General features: G+C 43.8%; 1 protein-coding gene across 10 annotated transcripts in view; it reads right to left on the bottom strand.

The window, feature by feature from the left end:
* Positions 1–269: 269 nt before the first annotated feature.
* The window catches only part of LDLRAD4 (low density lipoprotein receptor class A domain containing 4), a 414,853-nt gene continuing 396,079 nt past the window's right edge, over positions 270–19,043 (bottom strand). For 9 of the 10 annotated variants that reach the window (XM_032309443.1, XM_032309442.1, XM_032309436.1 and 6 more), the window contains 2 exons: positions 9,031–9,084; positions 270–7,715 (listed from right to left, as the gene is read on the bottom strand). In XM_032309443.1, coding sequence (XP_032165334.1) covers positions 7,185–7,715; positions 9,031–9,084 — 585 coding nt within the window. In that variant the 3' untranslated portion in view covers positions 270–7,184. The remainder of the gene's footprint in view (positions 7,716–9,030; positions 9,085–19,043) is intronic. The other variant, XM_032309444.1, reaches the window with a different exon arrangement.

Below are 19,043 nucleotides of genomic sequence, written 5' to 3'. Positions count from 1 at the left end.
CCATCCTAAAACTGGGAGACAGCTACACATCCCTCGGGCACCTCGGCTCAAGTGAAGCTGTTCTCAGTGGTTCCTCCCACGATGAGACCTGTGGACAACACCTGAACATTTCTATGTAGAACCTGGGCTTGAGGAAAGGTTAGCTAAGAAACCCTAAGAATAGTGTTTCTTTGGGACTGGATTTTAAAACACATGTCGTTTCCCCCCACCCTCACATATGTGCTTTGTTTTTTAAAGATTGCAAAAAAGAAAAACAGGAGACACATGTATATCACTGATTATTTTTAATGATTTTGTGCTATGGTTTGACCACAGCAATAAGAACAAGCAGAAAAAGCTGATTTCATAACTAACAAACAGCACTTAGAGCAACATCTTTCTTTAAAAGTATTGCAATTACAGACCTTAGGCCTAAGAACTACATCACCATTGCTCAGTTAAAAGAGGCAGATACACGACAGTTGGAAATATTTCTCTGTATATAGCTGGGAATTATGTTGAAAGTAAGCACAAACGGCTGTTACAGACTTTAATAACTTCTGGTTATCAGAGCTCACATGAGCTACTGAAAAGCTCGCATACAGTTGTACTTTTTAGTTGGCTTCTTTATAATAAAAATTAAATGAACTAAATGCTATGAATAGTCTTGTACACATTTAAAAATAGCTTTCCAGTAGACAAAGACAATTAGAAAATGTGATTTTTGAAAGCAATGAAATGAAAAATAGCAATATACCAACAAGCACATTAAGGTGAACCAGTATCATTAACAGCAAAGTTTAAGCCTCAGTTCTGTAGAAAGGAAGCAATGGTGTGGGAACACACTTTAGTACCTCTGAGTCTAGAACATTCTCTGATGACACTCATCCTCAAACAGTTCTCCCAAGAGATGGAACCTGGAAGGGTGGGAGTGTTGCTCCTGAGAGCAGAGAGCCTTGACTCCTCATGCCAAACCAGAACCATAAGGAGCCCTCACAGTTCATGAGGGGAGCCGAGGGTGGGGGCTGGATGGGACATAGCCTCTCCCCACCAAGATAACTATCTTGTCACGCCTTTTCAGAACAGTGAGAGAAGGGGTAACTTTTCATTCTTCAGCATTAAGAGTTGCATTGTAGAGGTGTTTTCAATGTAAGGATAATCTGTAATCGTCTGCTCTCTGGATGATAAGGGCATGGTTCTTTTGTGATTTTCAAAATCAGAACATAACACCACAGAGCAAAGAAAAAACGTGGATTTTACTAGAATTAATATCCTCTGGTGACACAATAGAGTGGAAATATGGATCAGATGGGCAAAATTTCACTGACTGCCTTTATGGACAACACTGGAAAGAATGAACATGCCCATGACTCAACTGTGGTTTTGGTGAAGACATGATAGGCTTTTTCCTTTTTTAGTATTAGAATATTTGAAGATAAAGGCAGAGGTCACAAAGGACACTGAGCTGGAAGGATAGATGTGTAAGAGGTGCGAAAGAACAGGCGACGAAAAACATAATCCCTAACGGCTGGCAAATCCTAGCTTATCAAGATCACCCCGAGACACCAACAGGAATGGATAAAAGATTCTTCACTTGACTGACCGATAGCTAGTTCTCTGTGAATGATAACCCAAAACAGAAGTTTTGCTAAGAGCGGGGTCATCTCCTAAGTGGATTTGTTTTTCCTGAGATACTCTTGCCCTACACACGCGTACCTTCATTGGCTCCACAACTTCAGTTTGTCAAAGGAAAAGGCACAGACAGATGGCTCTGAAAGCCTCTGTACTGACCAAAGTCCTCTGCTGCTGGCCAATTTCCTGAACTTGGGCATCATTTCTATAATTTTAACAAAGTACGCACTTTTCACTGGGGCCTGACCTCTCCAGTCTTCTACAACGTGAGATATCTTCTCATAAAGCAAATTCAAAAGACACTTTTTTTTTTTTCCTGACTCTAACACTGGTCCAACTGAGCCTTACTAAAGAGATGAAAATGAGAAATATCTAGTGGCAACCAAAAAGCTGTGGGATTCTTTTTAAATTATTTTTTAAAGGGTTTTCACAGCAAAGATGCAACTCTCACTTGCTATACATATGCTGGTCATAAACAGTGGCTTGTTTGTTCAGACTTCTTTCCCTTGTGTTATAATATTGATATTTAATAGGAAAATAAACTACATAGACTTTTATCTGTATGCATCCATTTGCAAATTTCCTTACAAAAGAGGACAAAGCACATAGGCATTCACAAATTCTATGCCATTTCTGTTAAAATCAGTATCTATACATTATATTACAATATTAACAATTTTTTGTTCTACCCATTGGGTAGGATATGTGCATAATATATTCAAGTTATATACAGCACCTTACAAATAAAAAGAGAAGACGGACAACTGAAAAAGCACCATTGTAAGTGAGGCACAACAAAGGTGGGAGCAGAGTGCGGCGGTGGGGGGCTCGGTTCCTGGGTCTGCTGAAGTCAGCAAGAGACCCCGTGGGGGCTTCAAAGCCACCGGCATGCAGAGCTCTTTGGAACGCCAAGGGCGACGCGACATGCGAGTAGTGCGTCCATTACCCACCCCCCGCCCCCCCCGCCCACTGCACACAAACAAGCACACGCGGAGAAAGGGAAGAGGATCAGAGGAAGGCAGCGCTTTCTTAGCAAGGCATTCTGACTCATACACACCAGCTTCCCGATGCAGCTGGTCTGGAAAGCAGCAGCAGCAAACGACCGTCTAACCCTGGCAATCAATTACAAACTTGAACTACGTGAAAGACGCAGTACTTTGGGTAGTAATATCACCTCGGCTGAGATCTTGGTTCCTGAAAAATGTAGGTTATGTCGAGGCAGGAGGATTTTGCAAGGTCCTCTGGCCAGCCTCTGGCAGCTGGCCCCAGTGAGGGGAGCCTGCAAAGCTGCCGAGACTAGCTTTTGTAGTCTGGGGCAAAAGCTATTTCTTCATCTGTGACTTTGGTGGGCACTGGTGGACACCGTGTTGCTCACACTGAGGAGGGGAGATGTGCCAGCCTGTCACCCAATCATGTCATTTTATTTAGGTTCACCAAGGCCAAGGTAATCTGGGTGAACATCAGCAGAATGGAGTCTCCGTCTGGCCCTTCCACTAGGATTGGGCCCTGGTAGAGAGGGGAAGTGGCCTTGGGGGGCATGTCACCATACAAAGGCTTGGTGCCAAGCATGGGTCTATGTCTTTAGTCACAGACAAAACCAAAAAGTTAACAAAAACCAAGTGTCCTTCCCAGTTCTCCCCACTCCTTTTGCATACTGCTGAGCTTTGGAAATCTGAAGAGAAATGAATGGTATATGAGACAATATGCATTTAACGGTGCTGCTTTACATAGCAAACTTCTAGCAGGAGTCCCGGCCTAGCTAACACCAGACGGAAGCTGCAGGCAGGGAGCATGTGGGGGAGAAGCCCCCAGCCTGGCCCCTGAGCACCCCAGCAGGACCCTTCTACAGGCACTCCCTAGTCAGCAAAGCAACTGGATAGATGGTGCAGGAGGGCCCTGTCCAGGGGGGCAACGCTGCTTCTGAGGGGAAGGCTGTGATTTGGCTGGCTTCTTCTAGGTCAGAGCAGTTTTCTAGCAGTGCATGCTGTCTGAACATAGAATAAAGGTGAAGAAGATCAAAGGAAGAAGTTCAGAAGCCTAAGGCATGCTCATCTGTGCACCACATTCCTACGCCAGTGCTTCTGAAGGCCTTCCAGGCTACTATCAGCCCCTGTCCTCTCCGAAGAGTTTGAGCTAAAATCAGCAGATAAATGTGAAGTCCTCATGACAAGTCTTTTTAAGTTTTCAATGCTCTCTTCGGCTATCTTGAAATTTCTTGGGGGCTGTGTGTCCACAAGTGTATGTGATGGGGAAAGATGGAGTGCATGCTTGTCAAACTCCTTAACACTAAATTTTGGTCAGGGACACAAAGAACAGAGCAACGTTTACTTAATTACACAGTTTGTTTAGGAAAACCTCATTTGTACTAAGGACTGCTTTGGCGACTGAAGAACACAGACCTTCTGAAAAAGCAAATACACCCCTGAAGACTTTGTTCCTAGAAATGGGATTCAACATACCCTGGGTTTTATGCTCCTGGAAGTCTGGGGACAGCAGCTGGATGTCACAGCTGGTTCCCGGGGAGCACTATCTCCCCACCCACTGTTCCTTTGAACAATGCAATCCTTTAACACCCTTCTGAAATAATAAACCCACCATGGATTGCCTACATCACAGGCTCCCCAGCCAGACCTTCAGATCTCCTAAGCATGTGGGCTTCTTGAAGTTTGGGCCCCGTACAAGCTGCCTCCTCACATCACCCCTTGTCCCTCACCCAGCCAGCAAGGGGGTAATGTGGTGTGAATAAGGCAACCACACCTTTCAAGAAGCTGTGGATCTAAATCACCTTTTCCCCATGTCAAAGGAAATTGACTATTAATTCAACTCATGACCTTGGCTTTCAAACTAATTCATCACAGAGGTCCAGCCCCAAAGACCATCAAGTCATGGTTTGCTAGGTCTGTGTCTTTAAATAACTATATAACTCAAAGGGCAATTCTCTAGGGTGGCCCAATGGGAAGAACCTCTTTTGAAGGACGATTCAAGTTACTGGAATTAAATAATTGCTTTGCCAAATTATTGTGAACATCCGCAAAACATTCATAAACTTAAAAGGTGACTAAGGAATTTACCAGTTTGTGACCATAGCTCATTCTTGTAGTAGGTAGGAAAAGGATTGTGCAACCATTTTGAGGAAGAGCTACAATATGGCGGGTTCACCACTTTACCAAAATTGCAGGTGAGGTTTGGAATGATGACTAAGCTTCTCCTTTTGCATTTGACGGGACACCTAACCTACCCTGAGCCCCCACCTGTGGGGTCCTCACTGGGTCAGGTGCTAACATTCCCTTGCACAGTGAGGTAAGGTTCATGCCAAGGGGATGCCCAGCTTCCTTAAGCACGGGCCTGTAACCCAGGCAGTGAGCTGAGCCACAGGAGGGCCTAGGGCACAGGAGAGGCAGGCTCTGGGTCCAGAGAGGAAGTCTGGGTCCAGGCTCCCAAGGATCTGTCCAGTCTCGGGGTCCCAGAGGCAGCCCCCAGAACAAAATACGCCTCCAAACAGGGTCTGAGGCCTGAGTGGCAACTGCTGCCCATCTTTTCTCTCCTTTTAAGAGAGACTAGATCTGTGGAGGTTACTGTGTGAAATGGATGAGTCTAATGGAGATTCCAATCCTCAAAACAAAACAAAAACCAGCCACCTACTGACCGAGAGAAGTAGCAGAAAGGAGCCACGGACAGGACTTGCCATTCAGAACATTCTCCAGCTCTTAGCCCACAGCACAAAGTCACCTCCCTGAGAAACCACCCCAGAGACCCACAGACAGACACAAACACACATGTGCCAATTCAGCAATGAAAACCGCAGAGATCAGAGTCACTGAGCTATCATTCCAAATTCACTGTTTTACATGCAGAGGCCAAAGGGGACAAGCCCTCCCATGGCCTGGTGCTGGCCAAACCCACAGGCTGTGGCTGTCACATGGGTCAGATGCTGGCTTCCACACAAGGGAGTTACCTATTCTACATAAGAGCAAATGTTTGTAAATATCACGAATAGTGAAACTGAGGCTAGCGATATTTAAAATGAGCTCTCAGGGTTGCATTGAACTATGTGTTGTGCTTTTTCTCCTGTGTGCTTCCAGTCACTCCCGCCGCCCTGCACCGTTGGGTAACCATTGGGGGTTTGGGGGCTGAGGAAGCTCTCCCAAGGAGCCAGGATGGGTTCTGAGTACCGCATTCCTCCAAGAGCCCAGTGCCACCAGCAGTGATGGGTAGCGTGTGTGGCCCCCACCATGTGCTCTCACCCGCTCCAGGGGGCTTCCTGCGAGTGAAGATGCCCCTGGGGGCATCGCCTGCACACTGTGGCCAGGTAGGCTGCCCCAGGGGGCCACTGGTGAGAGCCTCTTCCAGAGCCCTGACCAGCCGGCCAGGCCTGAACTGCACTACCTATCTAGAAAAGGAGAGAGAAAACGGAAATACACTGAGAAGTCACATATTTCAACAGTATTAAAAATAACCACCTTGCATTTTAAACAATTTATTGCATAAAATAATGTATGTATCTGAGTATACTTCATGCTACAGTGAAAAAAAAAACAAAAAACAAAACAAAAAAAACCCCTCTAAATTACTGAAGAAACTGCTCCGCGGGAGGATGGGCAGGATTGCGTGATACCGGGTACATAAAATGCACATGTCAGGGTCAAAGTTAATCAAATATGCAGCCTAAGACTAGCAGAGGAACTCAGCAAGTCAGAAACGCTGGGATTTAGTCTTTCCTATCTTCCAATCCCAAAGTCTCCAGATGCTTCTGCGATGCACCACTATGTGAGCCAAACTCTTGCAACGGTAATGACCTCCTTGATTTAGGTAAGTTGGCATATGTTAGGCTATAACCCCAAACATCTTTTCTCGCGTGATTATGGGGAACACTCCGGGTATTCCTTGGGCCTAATAATAATCCACAGGTGAGAAGACAACATACAGAACTTCACATAGAACAGTCCCCTCATATATAAACATTTAGATAGTGCAACTTTTAAAAAAAACACATCATCACGACACAAATGAACTCCTTGCATTCATCTAACTTCTTCACTTTATACCTTGGCACACAAAACAGGGATTTTGAATCATATTTTTAAAACAAAATAAAAGTTCCACACCTTGGGAGAAAAAGCAAACTGGCCGATACTTCCCCATGATAATATATAATAATGCATCCTTTTTTATCAATTCATTATAAAACGGGCCATTCTGGCCTCTTTCTCTGCAAAGTCTCCTTTCATAATTAAATAAATCAAACACCTCTGTGGGTTTTATTTCATGATATCTTCCAAGCATCCCTTTCTCTGTGTTCCCAAGCCCGCCCTTGGTGAAAACCAGCACCCACCCCGTCCTGACACCTGTCCCCAAATAAACACTGTTCGCGGTCAGACCGGATGGAAGTTTGTATTATTTCAGTCTAGTCTGCTTGCAATTCCCCTGAAAGGAATCAGAAACAAAGACCACGTTTGCACATTTGGTTTTACTTCGTTGTAGCACGTGAAACGGAACAACAGCGTGCCGGGGGGCGGAGGCAGTGTGGCCCTCCTCCCTCCTTGGTTTCTTCCTCCTCCTGCGCCGTCGCGGGGTCAGACTAGGTTCCCCGGCTTCCTGTCTTTGCCCTGGATGGGCAGCACTGTGCCCCCTGAGCTGTCCTGCTGAAACGGCAGTCTGCTCCCTCTGTGGGCGCCGCTGTGCTGGTGATGGAAGAAAGAGGCGCCCGGATAGTGGCCCATCACCTCGCTGTACGTCGGGGGCGGCCCCTCCATCCTCCCGTTACTGCTGCAGGTGCTGGCACTTATCCCCGAGTTGCTGCTCGGCGGACACGGGCCCCCACTGTACGCGGAAATGTCTATCAAATCGCTGTCGAATATGGTTCGGTTGGGCGGGGCCCTCACAGATTCTCGGTTGAGTTCCCTCTGCTGTTCAGGGTCCCTGAGCTGCAGGGCGCAGGGCCCCTGGTAAGGAGGCGGCTCCTCCCCGTCAGATAGGGAGATGGTGGGCGGAAGGTCGATCTCATGCTGCACGTAGGGGTAGGTGGGCTGGAAACGGCTGAACCGGTCCCTCTGGATAAAGGATGGGGCCGTAAACCTGTCCCTGGACCTCGGGGCATACATGATCTGCAAGGGAAGGAGGATAGGGTTGAAGACATCCGTGGCACAATGACCACGAACCTGAGGGTATCAAGGAAATTCATGCACGGTCTGTGTTCTTAGCAGTTTGAAGACTTTTCACGCAGTCCTCAAAACAGGAAACAATGGGAATCGACGATTTCGGGGGGTGGGGGTGGGAGGTAGTTTTCTTATTCCTTGTGACTTACACCACTCACCTTGCCAAACTACATGTAATCTAGGATGGCTCAACAGTGGAGCCAGTGGTTAACTGAAAATTTGGGTTTGATGGGAGTTACCGTGAACGCTAAGTAAACATATTCTGCTGGTTCCAGTGGAGTTCAACAGCAATTTCCGGCGTTCAGTAAACAGGAATGACGCGGAAGAATGCTGTGGGGGTGGCACGGCAGTCCTGTCCACCAGGGGACAGCTCTGGGCCCCCGCACCTTCACCTGGAGCGAAAGGACCCCACTACCCACTCCCTCACCTATGGCTCAGAAGAATGGGGGCCCTCAGAGTTTTCATGTAAATCTAAGTATAATCACAACATATATAGGAGCATGTTGTTCTATCCATCATTTAAGAAAATACAAAACAAGTGAGTTCTTTTTCCTTCTAGTTTCTAGACTTTTCCGGTTGTTTCATTCTGGATGAAAGTTTCCTGTAGTTACTTTTAGTAACTGACATGAAGAACATTTTGTACTCCAAAGTAAATACAATTACAGATTTGTTTTCCCAAAATGAATCCAAGTACTACTCTTCTTACATAATGCTTTCACCTATTCCACCAACCAGATTTCTTCTAGAGGAAAGAGATGTACACAGATATAAAGATCTATATCTCCACTGACTTCTTTCACGCTGTAGTTTTCACTAATAGGCAAATCTATTGTTCTTTTAAAAATCACATTATGAAAGTTGGAGATGAAAAAAAAATAAATAAATAAATAAAAAAAAAAAAAAAAAAAAAAAAAAAGAAAGTTGGAGATGCATTTATAAACTATGCCCACATCTGCCAAGCCTCATTATTAGCAGCTTATGAAATCAGGTAAAGATCAGTGATTCTCAACCTGATTTCTCTAAGGAGCTTCAGACTAGCACAAATCATCTCTAGGACATTTTAGAGAAAAACTCCTCCTCACTTTTTTAACCAAAGTTACAGCTTGTGCCTTGATCAAAATGTGTTATTTCTTAATCTGTGCTGTAATACACTTAGTCTTTCCATCAATGTTCTCGAATGGTTATTCCCCACCTCCCCTCCCCTCACATGGGTGCAATAGCTACGTCCCACAGCCCACCCCCCAACCCCTACCCAACTCCTTACCTCTGAGGCCCCTGGCCGAGGCCCGGAGCTGTCTGAAGGCCACAGGCGCCCTTCCTGGCAGTGGGGGGACAAGAGACATCACAAGAAACAGTATTAGTCTCATGCAACAGCACCCAAAATCAAGGGATCACATTCCTCTTTGACAGCAGCAGACCTGTTTAAAACATGGAGAGACAAAGAACTGGTCCCTTTCACACCGAACACCTAAACAGGGAACTGTGATCACAAGGAAAAGTTGGAAGGTTTTGGTCTCAGCCATAATGGATTGAAAACAGATCTGAAATCAGGTATCTTCCAAACTCTACACCTGTGTGTTGGCAATACATTCAAAATGTCCTCACAAGTGGACACCCGGGTCACCACCTGGATCTGGGTCAGGTCTGGGTGAATCCAAGCTCTTATTTGGAGGCCTGCCCCTCACAATGGGCACTAGCTGCCATGGGCCGGCCGCCAGATAACACCATTCTGGAATGCAACCAGCTTTGCTCTAAGCAGCAGCAGCAGCAGCAGCAGCAAAAGGAAAGCACTACCCAGCCACACTGGTTGGCTTTCAGACCAAAAACTGAGTTTCCCAAAGCCCAAATGCCCTTCAAGTGTCTTGTAACGAATTTTTTCTTGAGTTCATGTATTCATAAGGCAGAGGTAACAGGACATCTTGTTGTTTAATATCTTTTTCAAAAATGTTTGACCAGACCAACGAGGTGATGTGCAAACAGTGTACGTGATTAAGGGTCATTTCTAGCACCATGAATTTGTTTACAAGGCATCTCAGTATGCCATTCCTTTTGAACTGCAATTGTTGGCTCTTAGCAAGTGTCTGCTGGGCTATTTATTAGCTTAAGGCCTGTTACTATAAGAAAGAGAATAAGAACAACTGAGTTGTTCTTGTTGGTGGTAGTGGTGGGAAGAGATGCTTATATTTTTGGATTCCTAGGAATGTGCACACATGACCTTGTGCTATCACTGAGCCTCCTGAAACCTAAGAACACCCATGAGATGACCTGCCAGGTAAAACACCCCTACGTCTTTGGACGCAAAGGCCAACCCTCTCTTGCTCTCTTTTGTAGGCCAGAATTCGAATACAAACACTCCTTTTGCAGCTAAACAGTGTTTGTCCAGTACATACAGCCCGTTCCTAAAATACCCATAGGACATCATGGAATCAGGGGCAAAAATATGAACAGACCCAGCTGCATTTAGAGGAAGTTGGGGCTTAGGGTCTGACTATGAAATTACGTAATGAGCTGTTTTGGCGTCAGCATGGCGACAGGTGACAGAGTCCCCAGTAGAATCTAATAAAGCAGCTGACCCGCACCCATGGGCAGCCCTTCACCGGGCCTGGGCAGCTTGCCGGGAGCTTCCATAACTTCCTCTGGGTCAAAGGGAAACATTCAGTATGTTTCGAGGTCATATTGAAAACAGCATAAAAACGAATCCTTGGATACGTCTGTGACTTATCATTCTGCCCCAGCAACCCTTTCTGTCTGTCAGATGAGCTTGGTTCCATTCCTGCCCCTGCACACACTGGCCACCTCCCTGACCCAGGGGACTGACACCAGGCGACAGCCGGAGCAGGTCGTTAGCCCAGAGTTAGTCACCGAAGGGCCACAAATAACAGCACCATGCAAGGTGACCCAGAAGCAGGGGCATGCACATTTTCTGAAGAATGAAAATAACCATCCTCAGTGGTTTTATTTCCCTAGAAATTAGCCAAACTGGGAAACTGCCTAGAAAAGACCACACTTCGTGGTCTTGCTCCTCCCATTATCACTTCTACTTGGTGCTCTGGGACCCTCCTCTGGAGCCTTCTGGAGCCCTCTTGCCGCCTTCAGGGCCACCCTCCCTTCCCGGTCTGTGCCTTCACCCACACTGCCGGAAGCTTGGGGGTGCCTCCAGCTCTGCATTTGGTTAACCGTGGGGAAGTCCACAGACCCTGTCGGGGGCATGTCTCCTCTCGCTGCAGGCTCCCTGGGCCACTCCCTCGTATCCCCCTCCTCACAGGGCCATCCTCATGGGGATGGGTCTACATCACAGCACCTCCTCCTGGAAGCTCCAGGACCCAACTGTGGGGGCCTCCTGGATTCCAGTACGGAATCCCAGTGCTGACCTCTTTGCACTGGCACTCATCAGCTTCTCCTGAAACTTCACATTCCTCTGTCACTCCGGCTCATCTGCTCACCAGGCCCCCTCAACCCCACTCTACCTCCCTCATTGCTATCAGCAATATTTTATTTATTTGTTTATTTGTTTGTTTTTAAATATCTTATTTATTTATTTGTCAGAGAAAGAGAGAGAATGAGCACAGGCAGAGGGAGAAGCAGGCTTCCCTCTGAGCAGGGAGCCCAATGCGGGGCTCCATCCCAGGACCCTGGGATCATGACCTGAGCGAAGGCAGATGCTCAACTGACTGAGCCACCCAGGCTCAGTCTCTCTGTCATTAATATTTTAACAACGGCATGGCTTATTTAACGATTCACTAACAACTCCCTGGCCCCTGATTCATTCGTTTCTACAGGACACTTATTTTTTAGGCCTTTCACCCACACAGCACACAGGCGCCCATTAAAACAATGAAATCTACAAGATGCCATGGTGAGAATGGTTAGGGTCAACAGCCCAGAAAGCTGTCATTCTAGTTCTGTGCTGGTACACGGAGAACCGAGACCCAGAAGATGGCCAGAATTCTAGAAAGCTGGATCCCAGCTGACCTGCTGGTTAGGGACCTGCCTCCCTCAGGTCCTCATGCCTTAACCTGCTTTGGCCACACGCCATGCTGCCCATCACCAGACTATCCTCAGTAGCACCGATTCTCACTCTGCTGGAAAAGCCTGATTATTCTGGCCCCCCAGATGAGGTGAAGTCCTTAGTCTATGATCTGAGCCCATGACCAGGGTCCTCCAAGGGGCCTGTACTATCTTTTCAGATAGCTGTGCCTAGTTGAACTCAAAGATGTGGGCCTCTTGTCTGGACCTCTCTGTTTCCTCATCTCCAAACACTAGTGGTACCATTTTCAGGGAGAAGGGGCTCATCATACAGCCGACATCTACTCAAATGGCAGTATTTCTGGATCCTCATTATGGGACCAATTTTTATCTCAACAGTGAAGTCTCTACTGTTCCTGGCTAATGCTTGTATTATTACATGGTATTATACTTGGAATACGCTGTGAAATAAGATAATACTTCAAATAGTTCATAGAGATTTGAGAAAAAGGAATAAAATTTTGCCAATATTATTATGCAGGCTTAAAATCTTTCACTTCCCTTACAGCTGTCCCTTGTTAGAACACCCACCAAAGGGAAGGGACGCATGCATTCATTACTTCATCATACATCTACTGACTACTTCCTGACCAGGGGTCTTGATCCCAACACATAAGAGGATGTGCATAACTGAAAAGGCCCTGTGCCACACCTTCCCATGGGATGGGGGGTGGGGGTAAACGGGTGCTGCACCATCCCCAAAGTTAAGCCATCACTCCCCCACCTTGTTCCACTCAAGAAAGCATTCTGGAATGTGAGTTGGCGTGACATTACTCTAAGGATCACTTTGAATCAATTCTAGTTCATTTTTTTGAGGTCTATTATTCTCAAGTCGCTCATGTTGTATCTATTACTAGACCAATTACTTGAGACACACATTAAAACTGAGCAGGACAACACATGGGGGAATGTCACACCTCATCTAGGAAGCTTACAAGAAGGGTATTCTCTTGGGTCCCTCTCCGTATGTGCCCTGCCTTGCATGTGTGTTTCTTACTCTCTGGTTTTCCACCTGGAACAAAGTCACTGTAACAAGAAAGGTAATGACTGATTATCTGATGACAACTGAATATTACCCGGATGGATGACACAGCTATTGACACAGAACTGTAAGGGCAAGTGAACTCTGAGTTGGGGAAAGCCCTCGGCCACCACTTTTCCATCTGTGACTTCGACAAGCTTACTTCATTTCTCCAAATCTCAGTTTCCTTACTTGGAAAAGGAGCTTGTTCTGAGGCTCAAGTATAGCAAGGTAAGCAAATTCCTTAGTCCATGCCTTGCACATAAATATTCAGTAAATGGTAGCTCTTACCATTATAGGTAATGGCTACTGGCTGTTTTACACAGCTAACGTGGGGATAAGTTTCAGTTATCACTTCTAAAATAATGAATTGATTGAAATTTCCTCATTTGTTTATTTACAAGACTATTCCCAAGGTGGCATTCTGTCTTTTTCAAAAAAAGTGTTTTTGAGTATACCTGACACACAATGTTGCCACCACCTGTCACCAAAGGTGGCATTTTTTTTTTTTTTAAAGATTTTATTTGACAGAGACAGCAAGAGAGGGAACACAAGCAGGGGGAGTGAGAGAGGGAGAAGCAGACTCCCTGCCGAGCAGGGAGCCCAATGTGAGACTGGATCCCAGGACCCTGAGATCATGACCTGAGCCGAAGGCAGATGCTTAACAACTGAGCCACCCAGGCGCCCCACAAAGGTGGCATTTTGAATGGAAACACTAGAAGCATGAGAAGGCTTAAGCAAAGTTGCATTTATCTCAGATTTCTCCAGAACCCTTCTCATAAGGTCGGGAGCTGATTCTTAAGAGAGGGCATTACCCAGGAGACACCTCACAGCAAGTTCTTCTCCACCGCTTCCCACCACTGGGTTTCAGCAAGACCCCAGGTGCTACACAGAAGGGCCCACCAGGGCATGATCCCTGTCTGCACTCTTCAGTCATTAGCTCAGCTGACATTAGCTGTCCACTGAGGGAACCACCATAGGTCCAGACACCGGCAGAGGCTGCTTATGCCATGCACGGCTCCTTCTGATATCCTCACGTCAAAGTAGGGAGGCAGAAAACAGAAAGATTAAGAGCTTATCATGAGAGCTTATCTCTTAGATCTTCTTTTATTTGCTAAAATGAAATCTTTCCTGTGAATGAGTACTTCGCCATTTGTCATTCTTCTGCTAATATAGTCACCGACCAGCGCTCACTCATGTTCAAGCACCTGGAGTCGGGTGACCTATTTCTTCTGAATCTGCAAAGCTGTGGGCAGAATCTGGTGTGCGGAAACGTGCCAAGGGAGAGGCTTCCCCTCATGACAGAGCCTATCAGCACAGATCCACAAAAAAGCACCCCGAAGCCCTTGGGCCACTCTGGGGGGCTGGCTGGTCATCAAGGGGTGCTACTGAATCTACATGTTATGGAAAAGGGACACAAGACAGCTCTAAATCTTGTGGGCTTGAAGACAGGTATTTTCAGACTCATTTACACTTGAGAAGTCGCTTTGTATTTTCCTCCTTTCCAACTGTCCATGAACAGTCATACTGATGGAAAATTTCCTGTTGAGTTGAATCTGCTTGACGCTTAAACATCTGCATTGAAGACAAAAATAATCACCTATCTTTCCAACGATTCTCTTTATGACGCCAACAATCAAGATGTGTTATTTGCAGACCTAGAACACAATGACAGCATTTTTTTCCCCTTTAAATCTGACCATTTGGTACATTTCAGGGGGGTGGGTGGTGAGTGGGAAACTGACTTGTCTTCTTTTTACTTTTTTTATTGTGGTAAAATGTACATAATGCAAAATATGCCATCTTAAAAATTTAGAAGTGTGTTCTATGGCATTAAGTACACTCACATTTTTGTGCAACTATCACAACCATCCATCTCCAGACCATTTTTATCTTCTCAAACCGAAATGCTGTCCTCATTAAACACTAACTTCCCATTCCTTCCCCTGCTGACCCCCTTGCAACCACCATTCTACTCTCTGTCTCTATGAATTTGACTATTCTAGGTACATTTTATAACTGGAATCATACAACATTTGTCCTTCTGTGGGCAGATAGACTGCTGTATTCTTTTTTCACTTTAATATCTTTATAATATCTTTAAGGTTCCTCGATGTGTCAATATTTCCCTCCTTTTTTAAGGTTAAGTTCCATTGTAAATATATGTCATATTTTGTTTATTCATTTGCCCATTGATGGATATTTTGGCTGTCTCCATCCTTTGGCTATTGTGAATAAAGGTGCTATCAACAGGGGTTTATAAATATCTCTTGAAAGCTTTGCTTTTAATTGGGTCTAAAGCCACAAGTGGAATTGCTGAATCATATGGTAATTCTATGGTTAATTTTTTGAGGAGCCAAACATACTGTTTTCCTAGCAGCAGTACCATTTTACATTCCCAACAGCAATGCACAGGGTTTCAATTTCTTCCCATCTTCACCAACACTTGTTATTTCCTGGGTTTTTCTGCTAACAGCAATCCCAAAGGGTATGATGTGGTGCCTCCTTTTGGTTTTGATTTGTGTGTAGTGTATTAAGTCAAGGTTTTCCAGAGAAACAAAACCAATAGGAAACATTGATACATATATACACACAATATATGTATACATTTAATATATATAATTTAATGTATATCATATTATATATATAAAATAGGATAAATATATAATAGGATATTTATTATAGGAATTATAAATAATTACAGGAGTTATAGACAGTAGGATACTTATTATTATAGAAATTGGCTTATAAGGTTACAGGGACAGACAAGTCCCACAATCTTCCATGTGCAGGACGGAGAAGGAGGAAAGTCGTTGGTATAATTCAGTCTGAGTCTGATGGCCTGAGAAGCTGGGGGTGATGCGAAATATAAGTGTTTGAGTCCAAAGGCCCAAGAACCAGGAGTTCTGATGTCAGAACAGAAGATGTACCTCCCCTCCTGCTCAAGAAGAAAGAGACAAAATTTACCCTTCCTCCTTGAGCCTTCCAGGGATTGTATGATGCCTGCTCCCACTGGGGAGGGCAGATTATTTTTTTTCTCAGTCAACTGAGTCAAATGTTCGTCTCCTCCAGAATTACTCTCAGAGACACATCTGAAAATAATATTCTATTACCTATCTTGGCATTGCTTAGCCCAGTCAAGTTGACACATAAAATAAACCATCACAGTTAGTGACACAGAGCTTTTCTCATGTGCTTATTGGTCATTTGTGCATCTTCTCTGGAGAAATGTCTATTCAGGTCCTTTGCCTATTTTTAAATTACATTGTCTATTATTTTGTTGTTGAATTGTAGGAGTTCTTTATGTATATTGTATATCAATCCCTTACTAGAGATCTGATTCACAAATATTTTCTCCCATTCTGGGAGCTGCCTTTTCACTCTTTGGACAGTGTCCTTTGATAAACAACTTTTATATTTTTTGAATTCTAATATATTCTTTTCTTTCATTGTCTGTGCTTTTGGTGTCATATCCAAGAAATCATTGCCAAGCCCAATTTCATGAAGTTTCTCCCCATTGTTTTCTTTAAGAGTTTTATAGCTTTAGCTCTTACATTTAGGTTTTTGGACCATGCTGAGTTAATTTTTTGTATATGGTATTAGATGATAAAGTTCAATGTCATTATTTTGCATGTGGATATCTAGTTTTCCCAATACCATTTTTGAAAACACTGTCCTTTCTCCTTGAATGGTCTTGGCATCCTTGTCAAAAACCAATTGACTATATAGGTGACAGTTTATTTCTGGGCTCTCTAGTCTATTCCACTGGACTCTTTGTCTGTCTTTATGCCAGCACCATACTGTTCTGTACTGTAGCTTTGTAGTAAGTTTTGAAATCAAGAATTATGAGACTTCCAACTTTGTTACTCCTTTTCGATATTATTTTGGCTACAGTGGGGGGCATTATTTCCCTGGAGATGGCATATGCATTTTAGGATGAACTTTTCTTTTTCTGCAAAAAACTGTCATTGAGTTTCACATGTTTACACTGAATCTGTAGATTGCTTTGGGTAGTATTGACATTTTAAGAATATCAAGTCTTCCAATCCATGAACATAAATGTCTTTCCATTTAGCTGTGTCTAAATTCTTTCAGAGCATTGTATAGTTTTCAGTGTACAAATCTTTCACCTTCTTGGTTAAGTTTCTTCCTAAGTATTTTATTCTCTTTGATGTTACATGTAAATTGAACTGATTTCTTAATTTCCTTTTCAGACTGTTCACTCTTAGTGTAAAAAATGCAACTGATTTTTGCATATTGATTTTTGTATCCTGCAACTTTGATCAATCTGTTTATTAGTTCTAGCAGGTTTTTGTTTGTTTGTTGGAATATTTAAGGTTTTCTATATATAAGATCATGTCATCTCTGAACAGAGGTAATTTTAATTTTTCCCTTCTAATTGAAATGCCTTTTATTTTTCCTTCTTGCCGAGTTGCTCTGGCCAAAACTCCCAATAAATACTATGATGTAATAGAAATGGTAAAAGCATGCATCCTTGTCTTGTTCCTGATCATAGAGGAAAAGTTTTCAGTCCTTCACCACTGCGTATGTAAGCTGTGGGCTTTTCATGAGTGGCCTTTTATTATGTTTAGATAGTTTTGTTCTATTCTAGTTTGTTGAATGTTTTTAATCATGAAAAAGTATTGACTAATTTCAAATTCTTTCTCTGCATCAATTAGATGATCATTTAGTTTTTCCCCTTCATTCTATTAATGAACAGTAGATTGGTTTTCATATGTAGAACCATCCTTCCATGAGAGAAATAAACCACATTTGGTCATAGTGTATAATCCTTTTAGTATGCTACCAAACTCAGTTTGCTAGTATTTTGTTGAGGATTTTATATCAATATTCATAAGGGATACTGGTTTTCTTTTACTGTTGTTGTCTTTGTCTGGCTTGAGGGAAATCCTGGCCTCACAGAATGAGTTGGAAAGTGTTCTCTCCTCTTCAAATTTTTTGGAAGAGTTTGAGAAGGATTCGATTAATTCTTCTTTAAATGTTTGGTACAATTCACAATGAAGGCTTCTGGTCTAGATTATTTTCTTTGTTGTGAGGTTTTTGAATATTGGTTCAGTCTCCTTACTACTTATAGATCTATTCAGACTTTCTATTTCTTCATGAGTCAGTCTTAGTAGTGTGTGTTTCCTGGAATCTGTCCATTTCAACTTGTTCATAGTACTCTCTTATAATCCTTTTTTACTTCTGTATCTTTTGGATTTTTTTTACATCCAAAGGATACAACATTTGTAGCATTAAAAGAGAGTAATATGTGACCATGATTTACTGGGGCTTCTGCTGGGTCCTGCAGCTGAAGCCTGGTGCCTTGCACCCATGTGCACTGTGACCATGTGTAAGGCCACTCTCATGCCCCAAATCTTCTTTGTTTACAGGAGACCAGAGGAAACACATTTGAAGACTGGAAACAATGAGATCTTTGCGAGACTGTAAACACCTAATAAAGTGTTTTTCAAACTGTGAGTTGCAGCCCTTAGAGAACTGTAAAATCAATTAAGTGGGTCAAAACCAGCATTCCAAAAAACTGAAATAGAACAGATAATGACTGAGTACATTGTAAGTATTCTGCAACACTTCTTCCTTAGTTGTGTAAATGAGTATTGTGGATTACAATGTAAAACGTGTTTTTTACTGTTCTTCAGGGTCAAAAACAATCTGAAGGCCTCTGATCTAAGCCCTCATTTTAGATGGGAGAAAGGTTAGGCCAAAGAAGGTACACTGCTCATCAGAGGTAACAGCCAGTTTGTGGAAAAGCAAGGCTGTTACTAGATGGATATTTTGTCTTCTACCCTTCAAGGGTACCCCCAGTGAATGAGTTTATTGTATGGCATCAAATATTTGGAACTGTTTTCTCCCCATCTCAGGGTGAGAACTTCAAAGCAGAGGCAAAACTCATCTTTGATTATTCAGCAACGCCTTTACCATCTAGTAAAATATATTTTCTCTCATGTCTTCCTTTTCCTCACATAGCTTCTCACCATCCAAATGCTTTAGTATTTCTGTCTTTCCACCCTAGATGGCAGTAACAGCTTAGATGCAAAGGCAAGACCGTTAGGTATCAGTGACTGTTTTCTCCAGCATTTCCCCCCTTTCTTCCTCTTCAGGAATCCACCAGCAAACTTATCCTCCAGACTTAAAATGTCCTTCCCAACTCTACTCAGTCTAGGCACATCCCTTAAGAGAAAGACAAATCATCCAGGATGATCTGTTGG

Source organism: Mustela erminea, chromosome 13 (genome assembly GCF_009829155.1).
Source record: "Mustela erminea isolate mMusErm1 chromosome 13, mMusErm1.Pri, whole genome shotgun sequence".
Classification (NCBI taxonomy): Eukaryota; Metazoa; Chordata; class Mammalia; order Carnivora; family Mustelidae; genus Mustela; species Mustela erminea.
Note: the sequence above shows the minus strand (reverse complement) of the source record. Positions and strands in the feature narration are given on the sequence as shown.